At 42.6% G+C, this 20,096-nt stretch overlaps 1 protein-coding gene across 1 annotated transcript in view; it reads left to right on the top strand.

Moving 5' to 3' along the window:
• Nucleotides 1-14,077, top strand: part of IFT27 (intraflagellar transport 27) — an 89,038-nt gene extending 74,961 nt beyond the window's left edge. The window contains exons 6-7 of the mRNA XM_085601328.1: nt 12,321-12,430; nt 13,619-14,077. Coding sequence (XP_085457454.1) covers nt 12,321-12,430; nt 13,619-13,717 — 209 coding nt within the window. The 3' untranslated portion in view covers nt 13,718-14,077. The remainder of the gene's footprint in view (nt 1-12,320; nt 12,431-13,618) is intronic.
• Nucleotides 14,078-20,096: the final 6,019 nt, after the last annotated feature.

Raw genomic sequence — 20,096 nt, 5'->3', positions numbered from 1 at the left:
GTTTGCCTGGTACTTATGCCAAGAAAAACAGATCATGTTGTAAATTGGACCATGGTAAGTTATCATTTAGGCTCTCTATATGTTTCTTGAGTCTAAACACCCAGTGCTGTTCATTTTCGAACAGTTTGGACTCACAGTTCACTGGGTCATTTAGATGTTCCAGGATCACCCATCGGTAATCCTTTGCTGTCTTTTTTCTATGTAGTGGCTCAACATTTTTATAGTTGCACGGCCACATCCCAGGTTCCTGCGATGTTCACAGAACCTTGTTTTTATCTTGTGGGTCGTCATCCCTAAGTAGTGCAAATTTCAGGGGCAATTTTTTAAGTATATCACCCGTTGTGTGTTCCAATTTGTGAATTTTATCAGTTTCCATGTCATTGAAGGAAACTTTTTTTGCAACCTTAGTTAGGATGTCAGACGCTGCATCCCCCACATGGGTAGTGGCACATGACGAGTGATATTGTACCCTGTGATCATATTCTTTCTGTGGGTGTTTTACGGGGGCACATGTTAACAAACATGTCTCGTAGACTCTGCCCTTATTTGTAGGAGAACATAGATTTGGGGAACTCTAAAGTGCCACTATTTTAAATGCGCCAGTGCTTGTTGATAATATTGGCCACATGGTTCGAGGCTATGTTAAAAGTGGTGATGCAAATGGGTCTTTCCTCCTTTTTAGATTGAGCCTGAAACAGCGCATGCGCTGTTCTGGCGAAGACTTTTTGTAAGGGCTTTCTGAAATCCACCACACACTCGCGCGTGTGCTTGTAGTTTTGGCCCAGGCTATTGGCCTGTGTGTGCATCTTTTTAACAAAGACAGCACGCAATTGGCCAAAGCCTCTTTTTGTCCCACCCATGTGCACGCCCACGGCCTAATGCTTGCGGTTACGTGCAGCAGCGGCATATGTTTCCAATTATCGTGCCCAGACGCGGGCGCAATAATTGGAAACATATGCTGCTGCTCGCAACCGCGTGCGCACACCAGCAGCTCCCGCATCTCTGGGGCGACATATGTTTTAAATTATCGAGCCCTGGTGCTGGCTCTCGCGCGCACCATTCGCTGGCTTGTTCTAGCTTATCATGGCCGCACCATGCTTTTCAACACGTATTTGATAGTTTTGCGGCTGCTTAGGCAGCAGACAACGGGCACGAAAGCCGTAACCGTGCCACTTCTTTAAGGGGGCAGGAACACAAAGAAGCAGAGCAGGGCACCCATGCTAACTATGAGCACCACTCTTTTGACTGCGGTGGCTGCCATCATCCCTCAAACACGAGTCAGCCATCACAGCATGATCTCGTAGGCTCCCTCTGTGTTTGACCGGGCTGCTGGCTTCACCGCCAGTTTGCTGAAAGGATGCATAGAAACATTTCATGCATTGGAAAAAGAAGCATAGGAGCAAGCACTCTCAAAAGAGTTCAACGAACACGGTCGAGTGTTGTTAATTCGTTCTGGCCTCTTGAGTGTTTTGTGGTTTACTTGTTCTTTTTGAGTGGGAATGTCAAGTAGGGCTTTCCTATTGTTGTGTGCCTGTTTCATTGCTCGAGACAGTCTTCGATGAGTGTTTCCTGGCCTCTAGTTTGGTTGCTAGATGATCTCCTTGTGTTTTATAGTCCTTTAGTTAGGAACAGTTTCTCCTCAGTCTTAGGAACTGTCCAAAAGGGAAGTTTTCTCTCCGGTGACAAGGGTGGAAGCTGTTATACAGGAGTAGACAGTTTTTGGCAGTTGGATTTTTATGTATGGTGGTTCTGAGTATTCCGTTGTCCGATATAATAATAAGATCCAGAAATACCAGTTCTTTCTCATTTAAGGTATGGGTGAACTTCAGAAATTCATTTTGTACATTCAGCAAGCTCCTGAAGTTTTTAGCAGTGGCTTCGTTACCCTCCGATACAATAAGGACATCGGCAATGTACCTTTTCCACAGTTTTATGTGTTTGTGAAAGGGATTCTGAGGGCAAAGAATTGTATTTACCTCCAAATGGTGGACATAGAGACCAGCAATACTCAGCCCGAATGCGCTGGCCATGCTGGCCCGTGTTTTTGTAGGTAAAGTGTTCCTTCAAATTCAAAGAAGTTGAAAGTTAAAGCTCACTTGCAACACTCCATCACTACATTTCTAGGTGTTTGGTAATGCCAATCTACCTTGAATAGGACACCTTCAATTACGTTTAAAGTCTCCATGTGGGGGAGGCTTGTATAGAGACTTTCAATGCCCAGACCCATGAGTAAGTGGACGTCTGGGTCAAACTATATGTCTCTCAGAAGACTGATCACATCTTTTGTATCTTTCAAATACGTGTTGGGATTTTGAACTATGGGCCTTAAGAAAGGATCCGCAAACCTGGATAGTGGTTCTAAAATAGTACCTTTCCCTATGCTATAGGCAGCCCAGGAGGGTTTTCCATAATTTTATGTATCTCTGGGATGGTATAAAAATAGGGGGTGGTAGTGGTCTTATTATTCAAAAACTCACCCTCTTTTTGTGATTGCCAATCGTGTGTTAGGGCCTGTTTCGTCATGCTGCCACTCTGTATTCTGAGGAAATCATTTGGATCTGCTGATAGCAGTTCATAATTCCTTTTGTCACTGAGAAGTCTGAAACATTCTTTTCAATAAGACGTTCTCGACTGGATGACAGTGGCTCCCCCTTTGTCTGCTGGCTTGATTACTATATTTCTATGACTGGCCAGTTCTCTTATGGCTGCCTTTTCCTCCTTGATAGTGTTTTGAAAAACTCTCATTGTATTGGGGTCAATGTCCCTAATCTCTTTCAAGCCAGCCTTCTCGAAAGTGAGTACATCAACAGGTACTGTAGTGGTAGGTGGAGTGGAAGTAGGGTTTACTCTCAATCCGGTGTCCCCTGCATATAATTGTTCAAAGGTTTACCTTCAAAAAAGGACCTCAATTCTATTTTTTTAATGAGTTCATTGATCTCACAACTGAGTTTAAATTTGTCTAGGTTTTCTGTTGCTACAAAACCCAGGTCTTTTCCTAATAGCTGCATCCGTGAGATTGAGAGAGCCTGTGCTGTAAGGTTAACTACTAGACAGGTCAGTGGCTTGGACCTGCCTGGTTGCTCAAACCTGGTGGCATGTCTTTGGTCATACTCCTGGTGGGTATTCCGACCTGTTCCTGTGTGGGAGCCCATTGGACCCGGGTTCTCCTCTTTGTTCTGCTTCTTGAAGTAGGTCATTCAGTCTAGCGGTCAACTAGCTCCAGAGGAGCAACAGAGCTGCTAGGATGATTACTAAACAGGCGTCTGTTCCAGTGCATGAAACCTTCATCATTTTTTAAATTCTACTTGCTTCCTAAAAAAGAGACTAGACCCATGGTAGCTTTAGTGCCAGGTCTTATGGGAACATCCGTACAACCTTTTTGACTTGCAGCATCCATCAAACTTTTGGATAGAATGCAAAAGAAATGCAAACCTCCTGATTCATATTCACTGTTTCTGAAGCTCCTCCCTGGGGTTTTTAGTGGTGTCTGTAGCTAAGAAACGCTACAATGCGTCCAGCTCCACCTCTACCAATCCTTAGGAAAAAGAATGCAAGCAAATTGATGTGAGACAAATGAAAGTCTGCAGCTCTTCAGCCTGTGACTTAAGGGTCGCTGGTTCTGTAAGCTTATTAGGACTTTACACTAGAGAGCTGTGGGATTCACTGGAACCCTACTTTGACACACTTCCTAGGGAAGATTTTCTGAGATCTTTAAGGAGGAAATGCTGGACACAGGAAAAAGCATCGGCACAGGAAAAGATTTGGCTAATCTGGCTGTTCATGACATCAGCCATGGATTTACCAAGAGATGCTCTTCATGGTGAAGACTGATATCTGACTCTCCAGAGCCAACACAAAGTATTGGTCTGGCTATTTTCAGTTCCTTGGTCCACACGGAGGCAAGGAATTTGTGTATGAAGACTGAAGCCCAGCCACTTAAATCTGTGGGTCTCAAAAAGAAATAATATATAAACATTTCCCAAACTTCTGTTCAGGGGTATGGCAGAAGTCAGCTAAAATTAATTCATTTTTGGGGAAAGGATCCAAACGACTGCAGGTGTGACAGAATCAGTTTTTGTCACAAGAAAGCAACTTAAAAGATCAAAGGTTCTTAAGACCCTTCCCTGATGATAGGGGAGGCTCCACCTGCGAAGTAATGACCAATTATCTCTGCTGGCACCTTGGAGCACCCAGGTGGTGGTGGTGGGAGCGGTATATTTCTTACAATTTTCCTGCTTGGCAGAGCATCACAAAATCATTCTGTGAAGTCTGGTTATAAAATCAGGTTCCTTTCTTCCATACTACTGAAATTGTTCAATTAATTGCACCTAAAACATCTGGTTCAAGAATGTTTTTCGAAAGAGAGCTACAAGAAAGTGCCAGCTGCAAAAGAACAAGGCTACACACTTATTTCCTGGTTCAGAAGACTCAAATTCTAGAGTTGCACCCCATTCTGGACCGGAAATATGTCAACTAATCGGTCAAAATTAAAATGTTTTGCATGCTAGCACTTCATAAGATTTTCCCTCAACTCAGTCATGGAGCCTGGATGGTGTACAGACCTGACGGACACTTATTTTCACATTTCCATCTGCAAAGGACTTTGGAAGTACCTTTTGGTTTCAAGTGGGTCTCTCATTTCCAGTATCTGGTTTGCCCTTAGGCTCAAATCTGTGCCAAAAGCTTTGCCAAATTACAAGGCAGTGGTGGCCGCTGTTTTACGGAGGGAGGGAGGTAATATTAGCCTAGACATACCTGGATGATTGGTTGGTGAAGGACAAGACTGCATCGGACTTCCAACAAGATTTGGGCAGAATTCTGTCCCTTCTCTTTCTGAGTTGAGTCTCCAGACCAGCTCCTCAAAATCTATTCTGTATCCAGTTTCATGTTCAGGTTCTGATAGCACAAATCCAAAGGCAATGCCCTTTTGCTAGACTGGTTGAAGACCTTCTCCTACACTTTTACCGCTGATCCCCCTCCCCCCTGCTTTACGAAATCAGCGTCAAGATGATACAGTGCAACATGACAATGATACTCATTGGCCACGACTGGCCGAGGCAGTGGTGGTATCCAGATCTACTTGACTTGTCGTTTCAGCCTCAGAAAAAGGTGACCACACGAGCCAAATTTACTCTCCAGGATAGAAGCGAGAATATTAAAACCCAAACTCCGCTGGTAAACATGACGGCCTCACCTGTGAGAATCCGCAGTACGGCCGTCTAAATCTTCCAAATGACTGCAGGAACATGCTGAAGGAAGCAAGACCATTCACTCACTCATATTACCCTTTCAAAATATTGTGCAGGATGCCTTCAGAAGTAGGTAGATCTTAGAATATGTTAAGAGGAAACTGTTTTACTGAATCTCCTTGAAGGACTTGGGGAGGTCTTTACTCCTGCTAGGAAACCTTCCCTTCCGCGCAAGCCTAACATTGTTCTCTCCAAATTAAGCAGACTTACAACATGTTTCCTGGCAAGTAGCTTTTCTTCTGGCTACAACTGTAACCATAAGGATGAGTGAGCTTTAAGTTCTAGTTTGGGAGGAACAGTATCTGGTTTACCACCACAATAAGCACATTAGGAGGTCCTTCTCATTTCATGCCCACAGAATTTCATATTTTCATGTCAACCAGATCACATTCTTACTGGATCATATGCCGTCAGCAGAAAGAGCTCTCCATACCCCAGACAAGAAGAGAGCTCTAAAAAACTACACCAAAGAAATAGGAAAAACAAACTTTTTTTTGTAAATTAAGGAGTGATCCATGCAGGAATTGTTTCTTCTAAGCAATATATATCTAGATGAATATTGTGCTGTTACTTGTTACCAGAAAGCTAACGGAGCCCTTATGGTTAAACATAGAATAAATGCCACTAGGGCTGAGTCCCCCAAAGCAAAATGTTTTGAAGAAGAGCAACCCCTCCAAAGATTTATAACAAGAATAGGGAGGGACGGAGCTTATGAGATCATTTCAGAGTTATTTTTCTGTAGCTCCTACTCCACACTGAATGTGAGACTTAGAAAAGTGCAAATATGCCAAACAAAAATAGAAAATGACAAAAAAAACGCAATGCTCCATAGTTGGGGTGAGGTGAGCCTGGGTCCAAATGCAAAAACACCTGCTGCACAAATGGTAGCTGCGGCCCTGAGCAGCTATGCCTCTTTCATCCCTTCTCCTCGTGCGTGGCAATCACTCCAGTCTTTTTTTAATTTTTTTTTTTATAACCAACTTTATTGAAAGTTTTGCAGCAAGACACGTCGTATCACACAGTAAATATTGCAGGTACATTGGAAGAGAGCATTACCTGACATCAGCATGTCAAGGCAACACAAAATCGGATTGATAGTCCATAGTAGTCGCACCAGTGCTCCCCAAATACGGCAGTGCTTCTGAGGACAGCCACGGGCTATTGAAGGAAAATGAGCCCTGTGGCCCTTTTATAAAGGCAGACCATCATTATTGTGGTTCAATTGGCCCCTCAAAGTCCTAAGCCCCAGTGCCACTGCTCCCACTTCACTAATGATAGCTACTGCCTTGCAAGGGCAGGCAGTCTCCTCTGGTCTTTGGTAAAAACATTGGCCCACATCTTGCCCACCCCCTTTCAGCCATCTCCGCGAGACCCAGCTAAGATACCTCCTCTGCTTCAATTTTTCACCTCTGTTGAGCCATTGGTGCAGGTTCAAAGCAACACTGGCACAGCAATTGTGTACTGGTCCCAAATGCAAGCAAGGAAGCATAGTACAACATCCATAACTGGGTTTAGTTGGCTCTTCACATCCCTCCCCCTGGTGCCACTGCACTAATGATACCTCCGGCCCTGCAAAACAGGGTATGACCTCCGTGCACTCCACTGGACTATCATTCATAGTCCTGAGACTCTAAGCAGGCAGTCTTGAGGGGTAAAAATCCCATCTCTCACCTTTTGTTACTTGGACTGTGTTGCCTGCGCTCAAGGGTGACTTTACCCCTAATGCTAGCAAGGAAAATTGTTTCCACCCCATTTATTCTAGTAAGACAGCAAACATTTGGTGTGGTGACCCCTCACAACCCTGGCCCCAGTGCCACTACACTAATGGCCCTTTAAAAAGAGCCCCAATAAGATTCCACCTACCTCAAGGCATCTCTGAGGGATGGCGTGGTTGGGCTGGGGGTGGGGGCGGGGGGGTTCCAGTGCTGTGAAGCCCGGAAGGGACAGAGAGCTAAGGAAGAAACAGGGCCTTCTCACCAGGGTAACTGCTACCTGGAAGAAATGTAAATGTGTGCAATTGGTTAATCACCCAATGTAAAGGCTGATCGGGAGCAAGTATAGGCTCTAATTGAAGCTTCATGGTGACAGCAAGCTATTATTTTTGATGCTTAATGTCAGGGTGTTATAAGCTGAGTTCAGGAAAGTGTTCTCTTAATAGACACTTATAAAAATGTTTCCATTTGGTACAGTTTACCTATATATAAAATATATACTTTGAAAGCACTTGTTTTATCTTAAAACACCAAATCATTTTGCATCAGCCTACCTTAAATTGTGTATAACAGAATTTAAAAATAATGAGCTTTCTCTTTCATGCTTGGACCTCGCAGTCCTATAAATACACAAGTTATTTTCCCCACATATACAGTGAACTAGTGTGGTGGGGGCAGGGTAAAAAATGTACTTAAAAAGAACAAAATATCTAAGTGTCTTGCTTTTGACTTTCAGTTAAGTGCATACTTAATAACTCTGAACCCTTAAACGAAAAATAAATGCAAGTTAAGCTAATTGCTTGTACAGTCTTTTAGCTTATTCCCCATATATTTTCTCAAACACTTCAAGGGCAGAATGTAAATGAAGTCCGCCTGGAAAGGCGTCAAGGCCCACAGTTTGATGACCTCTGTGCTAGGGGCCGAGAGGGGAAAGCAGCTACCACTGCTCCGATGAGAAATATTTTAATTTCAAGATCTGCATAGCACTACGCTGGAGGTCTGTTCATATTTTTACCAAGCATTTCTGTATTGACTCTGACTCCAGGACTGATGATGTGGTGGGTCATTGCCCTCTTGCACAGCTTATTTGCCTAGGAGATTTACTTCCATCTCCTCATCTTCACATTCGGAACGCTCCTCCGAGCCTGTGCGTATAGCAGCTTGCTGTTCTTTACTACTTTTTATGGATATCGGAGAAACTATTGTGACTGAAGGAACATTTACTTACCTGTAATCTTAGTTCTCTGTCATGGATATTTTCTCTTGATTCATAATCAAACCTCCACCTCCCAGTTGTCTCCAAATGTGCTGAAACGTCTGTTAAGGATGATCCTTCCACTGTACCTCCAAAACGCACTGCCTCACAGATCTTCCAGTGCATCATGGGAAGAATGGTTGCCTTGGAATTCCTTGAAGGTGCAGTGTCTGATTAGTACTGTGCATGTTTAGTCTATTGGAGGCTTCATTTTCCTTTTAATTTGGGCTTTAAAAAGGGTAAAATACAGTGGTGTTTTAGTGAAATACACTGTGTTTGTAAATTGACTAATTTGAACTGTGGTTTTAAAACCAAAAAGGGTATGTAGAAAACATCTCTTACATGCATTTTTTGCACCTATAAATCATTTGAAAAAATTGCTTTCTGGGGATCCCTCATGTGTGGAGATATTCTACTTTTTGTGGTGTAGTATGTTCCCTTTAGGGCCCACTTGATTCTCCCTTATTTTAGCCTAACTGCACGTTTAAGGCCACTTTTGCTTTGCACAACTACATATAACACATTTATTCTGTGTCATTATTTTAGAAATACGCTGTACATGTTATTAGGGTCGAACAACATGGTGCCCTGTATTGCTGTGATCGGTCAACAACATCTTGTAACATTTAGACCAAACACAAAGGCACAGCTGCTGTTTTCCAACACAGTCCTTTTTATCATATAAACCAAGACTTGCCTTTTGAAAACAGAGAGGAGGATTCTTGCAGATGGACACGTCATGAAACGGGTGGCCCAGCCTTGCGTAAACTGAGTTTACACTTAGATGCGGCCCACCTACAAAATACCAGGTATGATGTCCCGTACAAATTCCAGAGATCATTGATATGTTTCTGTACTGATGTAGTGATGATAGGCTTAGACAAATGTATCATACGCCATGATTCTGCTTTTCATTTTATACAGTTTACCTGTAATGTTGATTACTTTGGTCAGTTGTATATGTTTTCATGTTTTCTAATCGCAGCACAGTTGCTTCATATTAGAGCACAATAGTTTCAATAAATATTATGCATTTTCCTTTTGTCTTCCTTTTGTTTATTATGGACAAGTATGAGTGAGAAGCAAAAGGTGATGATCTGTATCGACGGTTCCCTTGGGGACTAAATTGTTGTGTTCTAGGTTGCCAATTCACCTGTTGCTCTGGGAAGGTTAGAAGGGCAGGTGGGGCACTGTCAGCTAGTCTGATTTGGCCCCATAGGTACTGATGGGATATGGAGACTCAGTCCCTACATTCTGACGTCCTGTGATCCCAGTCACATTTCTTTTTCCAAACAGAATCCCTTCAACATCGCGCTACATACGATGTTCTGGTACCTATTTAACAGGTCTCCTGAGTATTACTGGTGCGTGTCCATAATACCCCTTACACCTACCCCCGGAGACGTCTATGGTGTTGGGGATTAATCCTGCACAGTATTTTAGGTAGCACCTAATTTTAACTGTTGGTTTTTCAAGCTTTAAATTTTAAAATGTTAACCCTTTTTTTGTGTTTACACTTTGTTTACATTGTTGTTCTGATCCTGGCACGGGCACATCCTATCCCCATTGCAGACAGGTGCAGACCTGTCGTCCATGCGCATGCATCTTTGCATGGACTTACTAATGCAGGTGATGAATTATTTTTGTGGTTGAAGCCCACGGGGCTATCGCTTTGAAATCTTTTATACTTGGGTCAATTTTCTGACTGTGGATGCTAATACCAACATATTTCATGAATACACAGTTGTTAACCCACCACAACAATATAGAGCTTATGTGCTCTAATAAATACCACTTTCACACTGGGAACATCAAACTTGGTTCTGCGGCGACTTTACACATGTACTTGAACAAGTATGCACAGGTCCCCTTAGGAATGAATGGGCACCCTGCCCAGCATTAGCTGGTTATACACAATTCCCTAATGTAGCAAATGTCAATGCTCAAGAGCTACAACATTTATACAGTGGTCTAGTTAGACTAAATAGACGCTTGACTCATTATGTTTTGCGCACCTTGTTGGGTGTTCCAGCCAGGGCTTGTGTGCCAGGACAAGACCAGTTGCCTGCAGTGCCTTCCATAAGTCCTGTATCTGTTCATTCAGTTATGAGCAAAATTCCCACTAATCATGAGGTTATTCCATTTTGGATTGGCCAAAAAATTGACTAACTGGAACTGCGTTTCCCCTTATGGGACCATAAGACAATCACAGAATATCGACTATGTGCTTACCCCATGGAATGGTTCCTGGAATAGGTGACTAACACTTGGGGTACAGTCTTTGCTGCAGACTATGCCATAAGTCATGGTACTCTATCTATGTCAGTCTTGCCGGAGGTGTTAACACAAATACAAAACGAACACGGGGCAGCTGCTGACCGGAATTTGGGGATGAAACTAATGGAAAAGTTTGGTGTCCGCAATTATTCTGTCTAACTTTAAATGTGAAGCAGCTTCTCTGGCTATGCAGCAGCAGCTCGCAGCGGTCGACCAAGCCAACCAAGAATGTGAGCTACCTATAATTTTTTCAGATGTCTATACTTCATTAGGACTCAATTTGAGAACCAGACCTACTAAACCACCACTTGGCAAACCTAGTTCCAACAAGCAAGCCAAGCAGAACCCTAAGTTTGTTAAAAAAACAATGAGACAAATCTAACCAAAAAGGTAAATCTCGAGGAGGTTCTCCAAATCTGGAGCCCTCTGAGAAAAGCTATAATTTGTGTGACAGGTGATGATCTGTTTCCACGATTCCCTCATTGACTAGAGTGTTGTGTTCTAGATTGCCAATTTATCTGCTACTCTAGTAAGGTTAGGAGGGTCAGTGGGGCACGTTGAGCTGTTTGGATTTGGGCCCATTGGTACGATGTGGTATGGTGACTCAGTCCCTACAATCTGACTCCTGTGATCTCAGACGCAGTTCTGTTTCCAAACAGAATCCCTGCACCAATGGATTCAGAGGAATTACCCATAACCGGTTACAGGAAAATATATTACAGTTAAATAGATGTTTCGGTATATTTTTAAGGGGAAAGAAACAGTGCTGCAAGCATGACTCCTAGGGCAAGGACCCTCACTAAGCAAAAAAAAGGTGCCACTGGAAATCAATTTGTTTTTTATCATACTCTAAGTAAATATAGCAGCGTATGTGGATGTATCATAACTAATTTATATTTCTGGCAATGGAAAAAAACGTATTTGTTGCAACAAAGTTTTAGCAACATCACTTTCAAAATGACGTTTGATCAGGATCTCTTTTTATGATCTTCGAAAGTGATGGATGGATAGATAGATAGAGGCCTAGCATATCCCTAAAACTAAAATTGGATTGAAGAATAATGCAGCACGCTATTGATCTGCCTGATAGTTAATTCCTCAAGACCAAAGTAGTCACCACCTTTTTGATTCCTCATTAAGAGCAGAACCTACTAGGAGATTATTACTGTCTTCTCATCTGCTTTTGGTGCAGCTGTGTTTAAAACGCACACGGGACACCCCCGACTCAAAATCTTACTGTATCTTTTCCATATTTTAAGCTCACATTAGTGATGTAATTGTTATGGGAAATGTGTTTTGTGAAAGGAACTAAACCAGGGATTATGTTTGGTAATTTCTGCCTTAGTTGTCTCAGTTAGTTGGCTTTTTGTTGCATAAAAGTGTCCTCCTGTTTTTCTTGGAAAAATGTTTTTCCATAAAAATTCTTCAGCAAAAATATTTTTATACATAAATGTTCTCCTGCAAGCTAAATTAACAAATCTTTGCAGATTTGTTAAACTGTAACACTTGTAAACTTTACAAAACTTTTCATATACAAATCTTTGTATAAACATTTTGGCTTCTATGATGATGAGGATACAAAGTGGCACCTCTTTATGATCTCTAGGCCTAAAATGTGTCGCCACACTCTTTTCCCCCCAAAGACTGGGAATTTTCTGAGCACGTGAATCAATTGGCCGTGCAGAACTTTTGTTGGATCGAAGAAGCTCCTGCGTGTACATAATCTGGTGTCATGGATACCCCTCTTTTCGCTTGACCTTCCTGTGGAAGAACACTTCTCTTTCATGCCGTTGTTTGCTGCTCTGAGAGTCTCTCCTTCCTCTGCAGGAGTGCTGGTTGGTAACAAGTCAGACCTTGATGGCCGAAGAGTCGTGGGGCGCCAACAGGCGGAGGAGTTTGCAGCGCAGTATGGCATGGAGTATATCGAAACCTCAGCAGTGAGTATTGTTGAGGGAGAACATCTCCAGGCAGCAGCTGTGATGTATCCTGTGAATAATACATTCCTTTTCCCAAGGGCTGTCTCTTCCTTCCTCCCTTTATTATTTTAGATAGTGGAACTCTTTCTCATTCTGTTTACATTTGGCTCTAACTCTGTTGTGTAATGAGACCTCACCGGTCTGCATACTGTACCTATATCACTTAAGGAGGCAGCCTCTTCATTTTGTGTTAAAGGCCAAGTCACCCTGTCGCACTCCGTTTCCACTCTCTCCATCCTAAAGATACATTCTTCGCGTCACACTGGATTACTGAGGTAATCATTCTGTTGCTCCAACTCTTAAGAACAGTGACGTTGTAGTCAGTTGTAGAGACAGGGCTCATACTTTCAGGTCACTTTTAAGGTGGTGGCTTTATCTCATTTCAGCTACAAGAGAGGGTCTCTTCCTCACTCTGGATTAAATGGGAAGTCGCACTCTACACAACTCCACTCACTTACATAAATGGTCCTCCTCCACCTCTCATACATTCAGTCCATTTGTGATGCTCTGGCCACCTTTCTCTCTTAAAAATACATACATATATACATGGCTATTGAAGGCTGACGAAGTGCAACAGACCCACCCTGTCTGCTTATTTCCTGCCTGCGAAATAGTATAGAGCCATTCCACAAAGATCTGTGTGGCAAAATTGGGCATGTTCTCCATAAGGATTACCCCTATGCTTGGAGCAACTTTCTGACGTAGTGGAATTCTCAAAGAATTCCAGGACTACTTCTGCTCAACTATGGTGGGTTTATTTTTTCCAGGAATATTTACTTATTTGGCATTTACACATGCAGAATTGCAGGAATTAAAACAGATATGTGTTTTCATACTTAACTTCATTATCCTGTTTAGCACCGTGGAGTAACTTCCCACACACTCTCATTAATACTTGCAGAATTTCTCTATTCTCAATTTCCAATCACATTTGTGATGCTGAAATTCCACCTGTCCTGTTTCTATAATTAAAAGTGTAATTTTGCCCTTGCAAATGCATTTATTGCATTCCTATAATGAGCTTAGGTGTGCAAAACGCTTTGTAAATTGGATGCGCCAAATCTACTTTTCTCTCCAGCCTTTTGTCATATCTTAATTAGGCAGCCTCTCAGTCTTGCCCTTAGCTGACTTTTCATTGCTTTTTTGCAGAAGGAGATGGATAACTACGATGCTCCCTTCCGCAGCCTGGCCAGCAAATTCCATCACCTGTACCTGGAGTGGGTAGACTCTATTCAAGGGGTGCTATGAAGATGTAGCCAGGTCCACAGCTTCCAGTGCCTCCTTCATGGGTGGATGAACCTTCACCAGTGGATGCTAGGAGGAAGACACGCCCACATTTTCTATCACTCTACCTGGATTGGATGGAGGCCATCCAAGAGGTGGTGTGAAGATGCCAAGTCAAGAGCACCATGCGTAGCTAGTCCCACACCTTCCAGTGCTTCTTCTAGTGGTGGGTGAGACCAAAACAGTGGTTGCTATGAAGAAGGCCATGTACAAGCCCCGCAAGGACCTCTTGACTATAGTCTCTCTGACCATCTTTCTGAGAACGTGTTCTATTTTTTACCCTGTTAAATGAAAAATAAATGTACTGTAGAAAGGAGAACAACATTGACCTTGAAAGATCCACTTTCAACAGATGAGCAAAGTCCTAGCCTGCTCCCTATAATCTCTCCAGAGCTCCAGTCCGTCCCGCCCTCTGGAAGTTATTAGTGTTTTAGATTCCCTCCAGATGCCATGCCTGTGCCTTCCTGATTATTTTTCCAAAGCCCCTATCTATGCCTTCCTGAAATATTTCCTTTTGAACGTCTAATCTGTCCTTGAAGAACTCTCTGTAGCCCTGCTACCTTTCCCTTCCCAATAGATGGAGATTGCCTGTGCTAGCAGGCTGGTATAGAAAGAACATTCTAAAAATTGCTGACACACTTTAAAAACATTTGTAGCCCTCCATGTCTGACCATCCCTAGCCCTTGAGTCGTACAAACAATTCATGTGTTTTACACCCATCTCGCAGGAGGCAGAGGTTGCCTTCACTTCTTGGTCCCTTCTTTTGGGTAATACTGTTTCGTTTTTTCTTGTCTGCCCTTTCTCAAAGGATTGTGTTAGTCAAAAAGGCCAAACCCTTTTAGAATCTCTCAGCATCCGATTGGCTGTTATTCCACTGAGCCACATAGGGCTACTGTCACTAATGCAAAGTGGAAAGTCTCTTGCACTTCCAAATCGTATGGCGTCAGAGAAGGGCAGGCTTCCTTAAGGACTTCACTCTAATTCCTGCAGAGCAAAGGTACCATTATGACCTTTAAAGGGCATGTTCCTATGGAAGACGTGTGTAGGGCTGCAACATGTGCTGCTCAACACACTTTTCTCAAGCATCAGTCTCTGAAAGCACCTTCAAGGAAGAAGGCTGCATTCAACCCAGATGTTCTGTGTACATTTTCTTTGACCAATTAGTCTGTGGAATGCGATTCGGAATCAGTTAGGATGAAGGAATAGTACGACAAAAGAATAAGTAAATGGGATTTTGTAGTATTTACAATAATTGGTCCTTGCTCGCAACTCACTCAGCCATACCCCTGAATCAATATATGTGGTGCTATAGCCTTTCATGTTGGATAAAAACATACTGGAGCTAGGTCCTATAATCACTATTAACATAATCCTACTGTCTCTTAACGGCTCTCCAGCTTATACCTCCCTGGACATCTCACCATAGCCTGTTCCTCCCTGTTGTGGAATTTATTTTGAGTTAAAACATCTCTCCACAACCTGACTCTTTCTCTCCACAAACATTTCTATACAGCTCCAGTCTGTCACTCCCAGTATTATGATTGTTTGAAGAAAATCTCTCAACAGCTCCCACCTGTAAGTAATTCTTGCCAGAACATACCCAGAATGCCCAACTTGTCCTTCCTTATGGAAGTAATTCATACAACAGAGAATCTCTTCACAGACCCACCTGCTGTTTACCCAAACGTCTCTCTCCTGCCCTGGTTTATCCTTCTCTGTAGAGGCATTTGCCATTACAATAAGACCTGTCCACGCCTTGGCTAATCCTTTCCTCTGGAAATATTTGTCATGACACGTCACTCCACAGTCTTAGCTTAACCTTCCCTGTTGAAAGAATGACTTTAATATGAACATCTATCCAAAGGCACCACTCGTCCTTCCCTGTTATAAGAACAACCTCCACAGCCTGGCATTCCATGTGAAAGTAATTTATGCTATAAGAGCATCCCTGCACAGTCACAGCTTGCTCCCATCTCTGGGAGTCCTTTTTGTTAGAACATATCCACACAGTCGTGTCTTCCTTTCCCTGATCATCTCTCCACTGCTCAAGCCTGTCCTCCTTAAACATCTGTCCTAGACTCAGTCCGTCCCTCGCTCCAGAATTGATAGCAGCTCAAAACATTCCAGGTTGATACTCATCTCCCCTGCGCCCCCCCCCCCACTCAGACTTATCACCCTTTGGCATTTAATCTCTAGGCTTTTTTCCGCTCCCTTCCTTTCTCACATTGCCCAAGACACCTCCAGACATGCACTTTCTCATAAGCTTTTTTTCTTGCACAATAGATGAACCTACACCCATATCCTTTCATTCTGAGATCCGGGAATTGTACACCTAACAGTGTGGTCCTACTGACATTGATTTAGATATGAAATACGATACATAACTGCATATATGTAAAATAGGCGTGCGAGAGACACATTGAACAAATCACACTTAAAGCTGTTTGAAATCATAAAACTAATTTTAATATTTTTCAAAATTACTTAAACATATACATTTTTCATAGTCATTCTTATTGTGGTTGCTCCAAAGAAAGTGCAAATAGAAGTGTTTATAGAAGTGCTCATGTGGAAAGCGATCAGAAAGGGAAAAGAAGTCATGATCAGTAAAAAAAAATATCTATTTATCCATAATTTTCTCCAATGGCTGAGAAAGATCAAATTAGCTAAAGTCAATAGATTGTCTGAAGAGATTGATTCCTTCGTTAAATGGCAAACATCATTATATGAAATATAATATATCCAAAATGGAACGAGAAGCCCTAGAATCGCTAAAAAAACAATAAGGACATTGTGATGAAATCAGCTGATAAGGGTGGGGCGATAGTTGTTCAGAATACTGCTGACTATAAAACAGAGATCCTGTCCCAGTTGGATGTTGAGGCTAACTATAAAACTGAAAGGTGATCCCACTGGAGAGATTTTGGAATCCATTAAGAGAGTAACTTATCGAAGTCTCAAGCAAGGTTTTATCACTGAACTGGAACACGAGTTTCTGAACAAGAAACAGCCCAGATAGCCGACCATATACTCCTTGCCCAAGATCCATAAAAATATGGAAAAACCGCCAAGGAGCCCGATAGTCTCCGGCTGTGGTTAAATACTTAAACCTCTTTGTAAATACATAGATATTATTCTGAAATCCAATGCAGAATCTACAGTGGCGTATTTTAGAGACACTATGAAAACCATAAAGTTGGTGGACAACCTGGCGTTTAATCCATTGGCAGGGTATGCCCAGACATGGGTCCCTTGCTCACTTTGCCATTGGATTCAAGCTAGCCTGGCTGATGAGGGGTATTACCCCGAAACCGGTCCTAGGATGCTTCTTTCCAGTCCAGGGAAGACCTGGCTTGGCAGTTCGGTCTGCACTGTTCCCATGAGGCACAGGGTCAAGACTGATTTACATATGGCTGGGTCTGAACTGGGGCGGCGAAGTGAGCTAAAGAACGATGATGGATTCAACCCAAATCTGTGACTGTGGGTGAGTGTCTGAAAAGTTTCAGCACTCCATCCATCATCTCCTTGTGTTTGTTTAATCCATTGGAACAGCTTGTAGTGACAATGGATATAACTTCACTTTACACCAGTATTCTGCAAAAATCAGCTCTCGAGGTGATGATAGAAGTGCTAGATAGAAGACCCCAACCTTTACAGGCCCCTACTGATTTCATAATAGATCTCCTTGATCGCTGTGACCAGAAATGTTTTCTCACTCACAATTTGATCCTGCCCCGAGATGAGAGGATACAAGTGGTCCGAGGGAGGAGTACCCACCTTGACGAAAGTGTGACTACAGGGGGTCTCTCCTTGTCTCTCGCCAGTTCTAGCAATGTTCTAAGATAAACTCATAATACGGGAGAATGTTACTTAGGGGCACCTCAGGCAGGAACAAATTGTTCTGGTACTTCCGTACTCCAGGAAACGAGGTGACCTAGGTTCTGGGATCGGTAAGGTCCTGACGAAGGCCGGCGTGACCCTGTACTACGGGCACAATACTACGGCTGAAACATGTCGACAAACTGGCAGTAAGGAGGGGTGCAAGGAGTTCATAATCTCTTCTAGTCACCACCATCCTTCACGTTTTTAATCCTGGCTGGAGGGTCCAGGAATAAATTGTAATCATAGCGATACCTCCGAGCTAGTTTTAACTCACACTGCACTTTCACTTCCAGTGATCCCAGTCAAATTGCTTTATTATTTTTATATGCTGTGTCTTGTCTTCCCCTACCCTATTGCTCCACCCCAGGCTTTGGGTTGCACAGGGGTGTACTGAAGCAGCCCCATGATGAAGCATGTCACACAACTGTGTGAGTGAGGGCAGTATTTTGACACATAGCACGTGCCACCACACACATATACAGAAATTGTATTACTCTCAGCTCCTTTTTGTGTGTTCAAATTCTATATATGGACCAGTATGAGAAGAGCCATATATTCTATACCAAGAGCCCGTATATCAATAACATAGGGTTGTGGAGACGATACATCGACGATGTGTTGATGATATGGACAGGTACTGAAGAAACCCTAAATAACTTCCATGTTTGGCTTAATACGATATCAAGTGACATCTAATTTTCCCTTAAATATAACAGGACCATAAATTTCCTAGATATAACAATCAAAGAAGAAGAGGGTCTACTTCATACCACACTATTTAGAACAAATAGTGAAAGAAACACGTTGCTATGATACTCCAGCCACCACCCAATAGTCTGAGGGACAACTTCCCCTATGAGCAATTCCTCAGACAACGGAGGAACTGCTCCAAAAAATCTGATGTTGTCACGGAATCAGAGGATCTAATCAACTGATAAGCGGACAGAGGCAATCCCAAAAACGTACTTAAGAAATCACAGAAGAGGGCTTGGTTCTGTCCCAGATAAGCTCTCCTAAAGCCCAAACAACGCACAGGGGGACCACATGACAGAATTAGTTACGTGGCAACATTATGCACATAAGATTAAGAAAATCATAAATCAACATTGGTCACTGGTTGCAGATGAGGTGGAAATCCCTGAAGTACCTATGCATGCTTTCAAAAGTGGCGTATGTGTGAAAGGTCATGTTGTGAGATCCCTTTTTAGCAGACCTACAAAGACTACCCTTCTGACCCAGTGGAACATTCCCCAAATCAAATGGCATTTCAAGTGTGGACGCTGCAAAGCATGCACTTTGATAATAAAGACCAAGTCATTAACCTACAACAATCATACATATTTACTTAATGACCATACCAATTGTTATAGCATGCATGTGATATACATTATCCAGTGCCTTTGCAATTCTTTTGTACATAGGCCCGACAATGCAAAAAGTGAAAACTCTCATATTATAGCACTGTAGTAGAATCAGGTGCAAGGTTCAGGGGGCATCTCTTGTCGAACACTTCAACACATTCGGACACTCAGCAGTAAGCTTGAAATGGTTGGTCATAGAAAAGGTCGGCGGGCGGGCTGGATGATCTTGAGGGGTGAGCAGCGGAGAGAGTACACTCCTCCGTAGTTGATAGCAACAATGTTGGAGTTTTTTAACCAGCCGTCCGTAAACTGGCAGGTGTTTTATTCTCCATTTCACTCATAGAACACCTTACGATTTGATCATTACTTCGCTGACATGCTGGAATTGGTTTCCTCATTAAGAGCTAAAAGGGTGAGTGAACCCGCACGGGCATACCATCTCTTGAGTTTCTTTACATATGCAGACATACTGAGGCATCCTTGTTATTTCTTTTTGTTTACAGCCTGCCCCGATCAGCTTTTGCATCAATGGACATTTTTATTTGGGAATTGGATACCGAGTAAGCTGAATCCTTCCGATCAGCTGTTTATGGTGAGATAGGTTTCCTCACATGACTTTGAGATACGTTTTTGAACCTAAACAACGATACCTATGACTAATTCCCATCCAATTCCAAATTCAATTTGTGTGCTAATTGTATCATAAGCCTTTGGCTGTGAGAAAAAGGTATATCTAGGTTGAACCCCTTCACCAACCAACTGTGCGGCTGCACCTATTTAAGTTAGTGTTTTTTTTTGTATGTTTGGTGTTGCGAGTAAGCTAATTTTCAATCTCTTTCTATTGCTTAGTGATTAGTGTGTCTTTTGTAGGTTGCCCTATCATTTCTTCTTTTACCTTCCTGATGAAGACCTGCATGCAAGGGCTTTACTCACCTCATACAACAGTCGGGTCGAAACGTCGACCATAATCTTTTAGCCTGGATTGAATATATAACATCCCCATGAGTGGTGTGTTATGATTCAGCAACCACCTCTTTGCGAATAAGGACTTTAGAAATTTAATGAAGGGATCTATCTCTTTAGACAGGCTATTGACTTTG

This window comes from Triturus cristatus, chromosome 4_2 (assembly GCF_964204655.1).
Source record: "Triturus cristatus chromosome 4_2, aTriCri1.1, whole genome shotgun sequence".
NCBI classification, from domain to species: domain Eukaryota; kingdom Metazoa; phylum Chordata; class Amphibia; order Caudata; family Salamandridae; genus Triturus; species Triturus cristatus.
The sequence above is the reverse complement of the archived record's forward strand: the minus strand, read 5'-3'. Positions and strand labels throughout refer to the sequence as shown.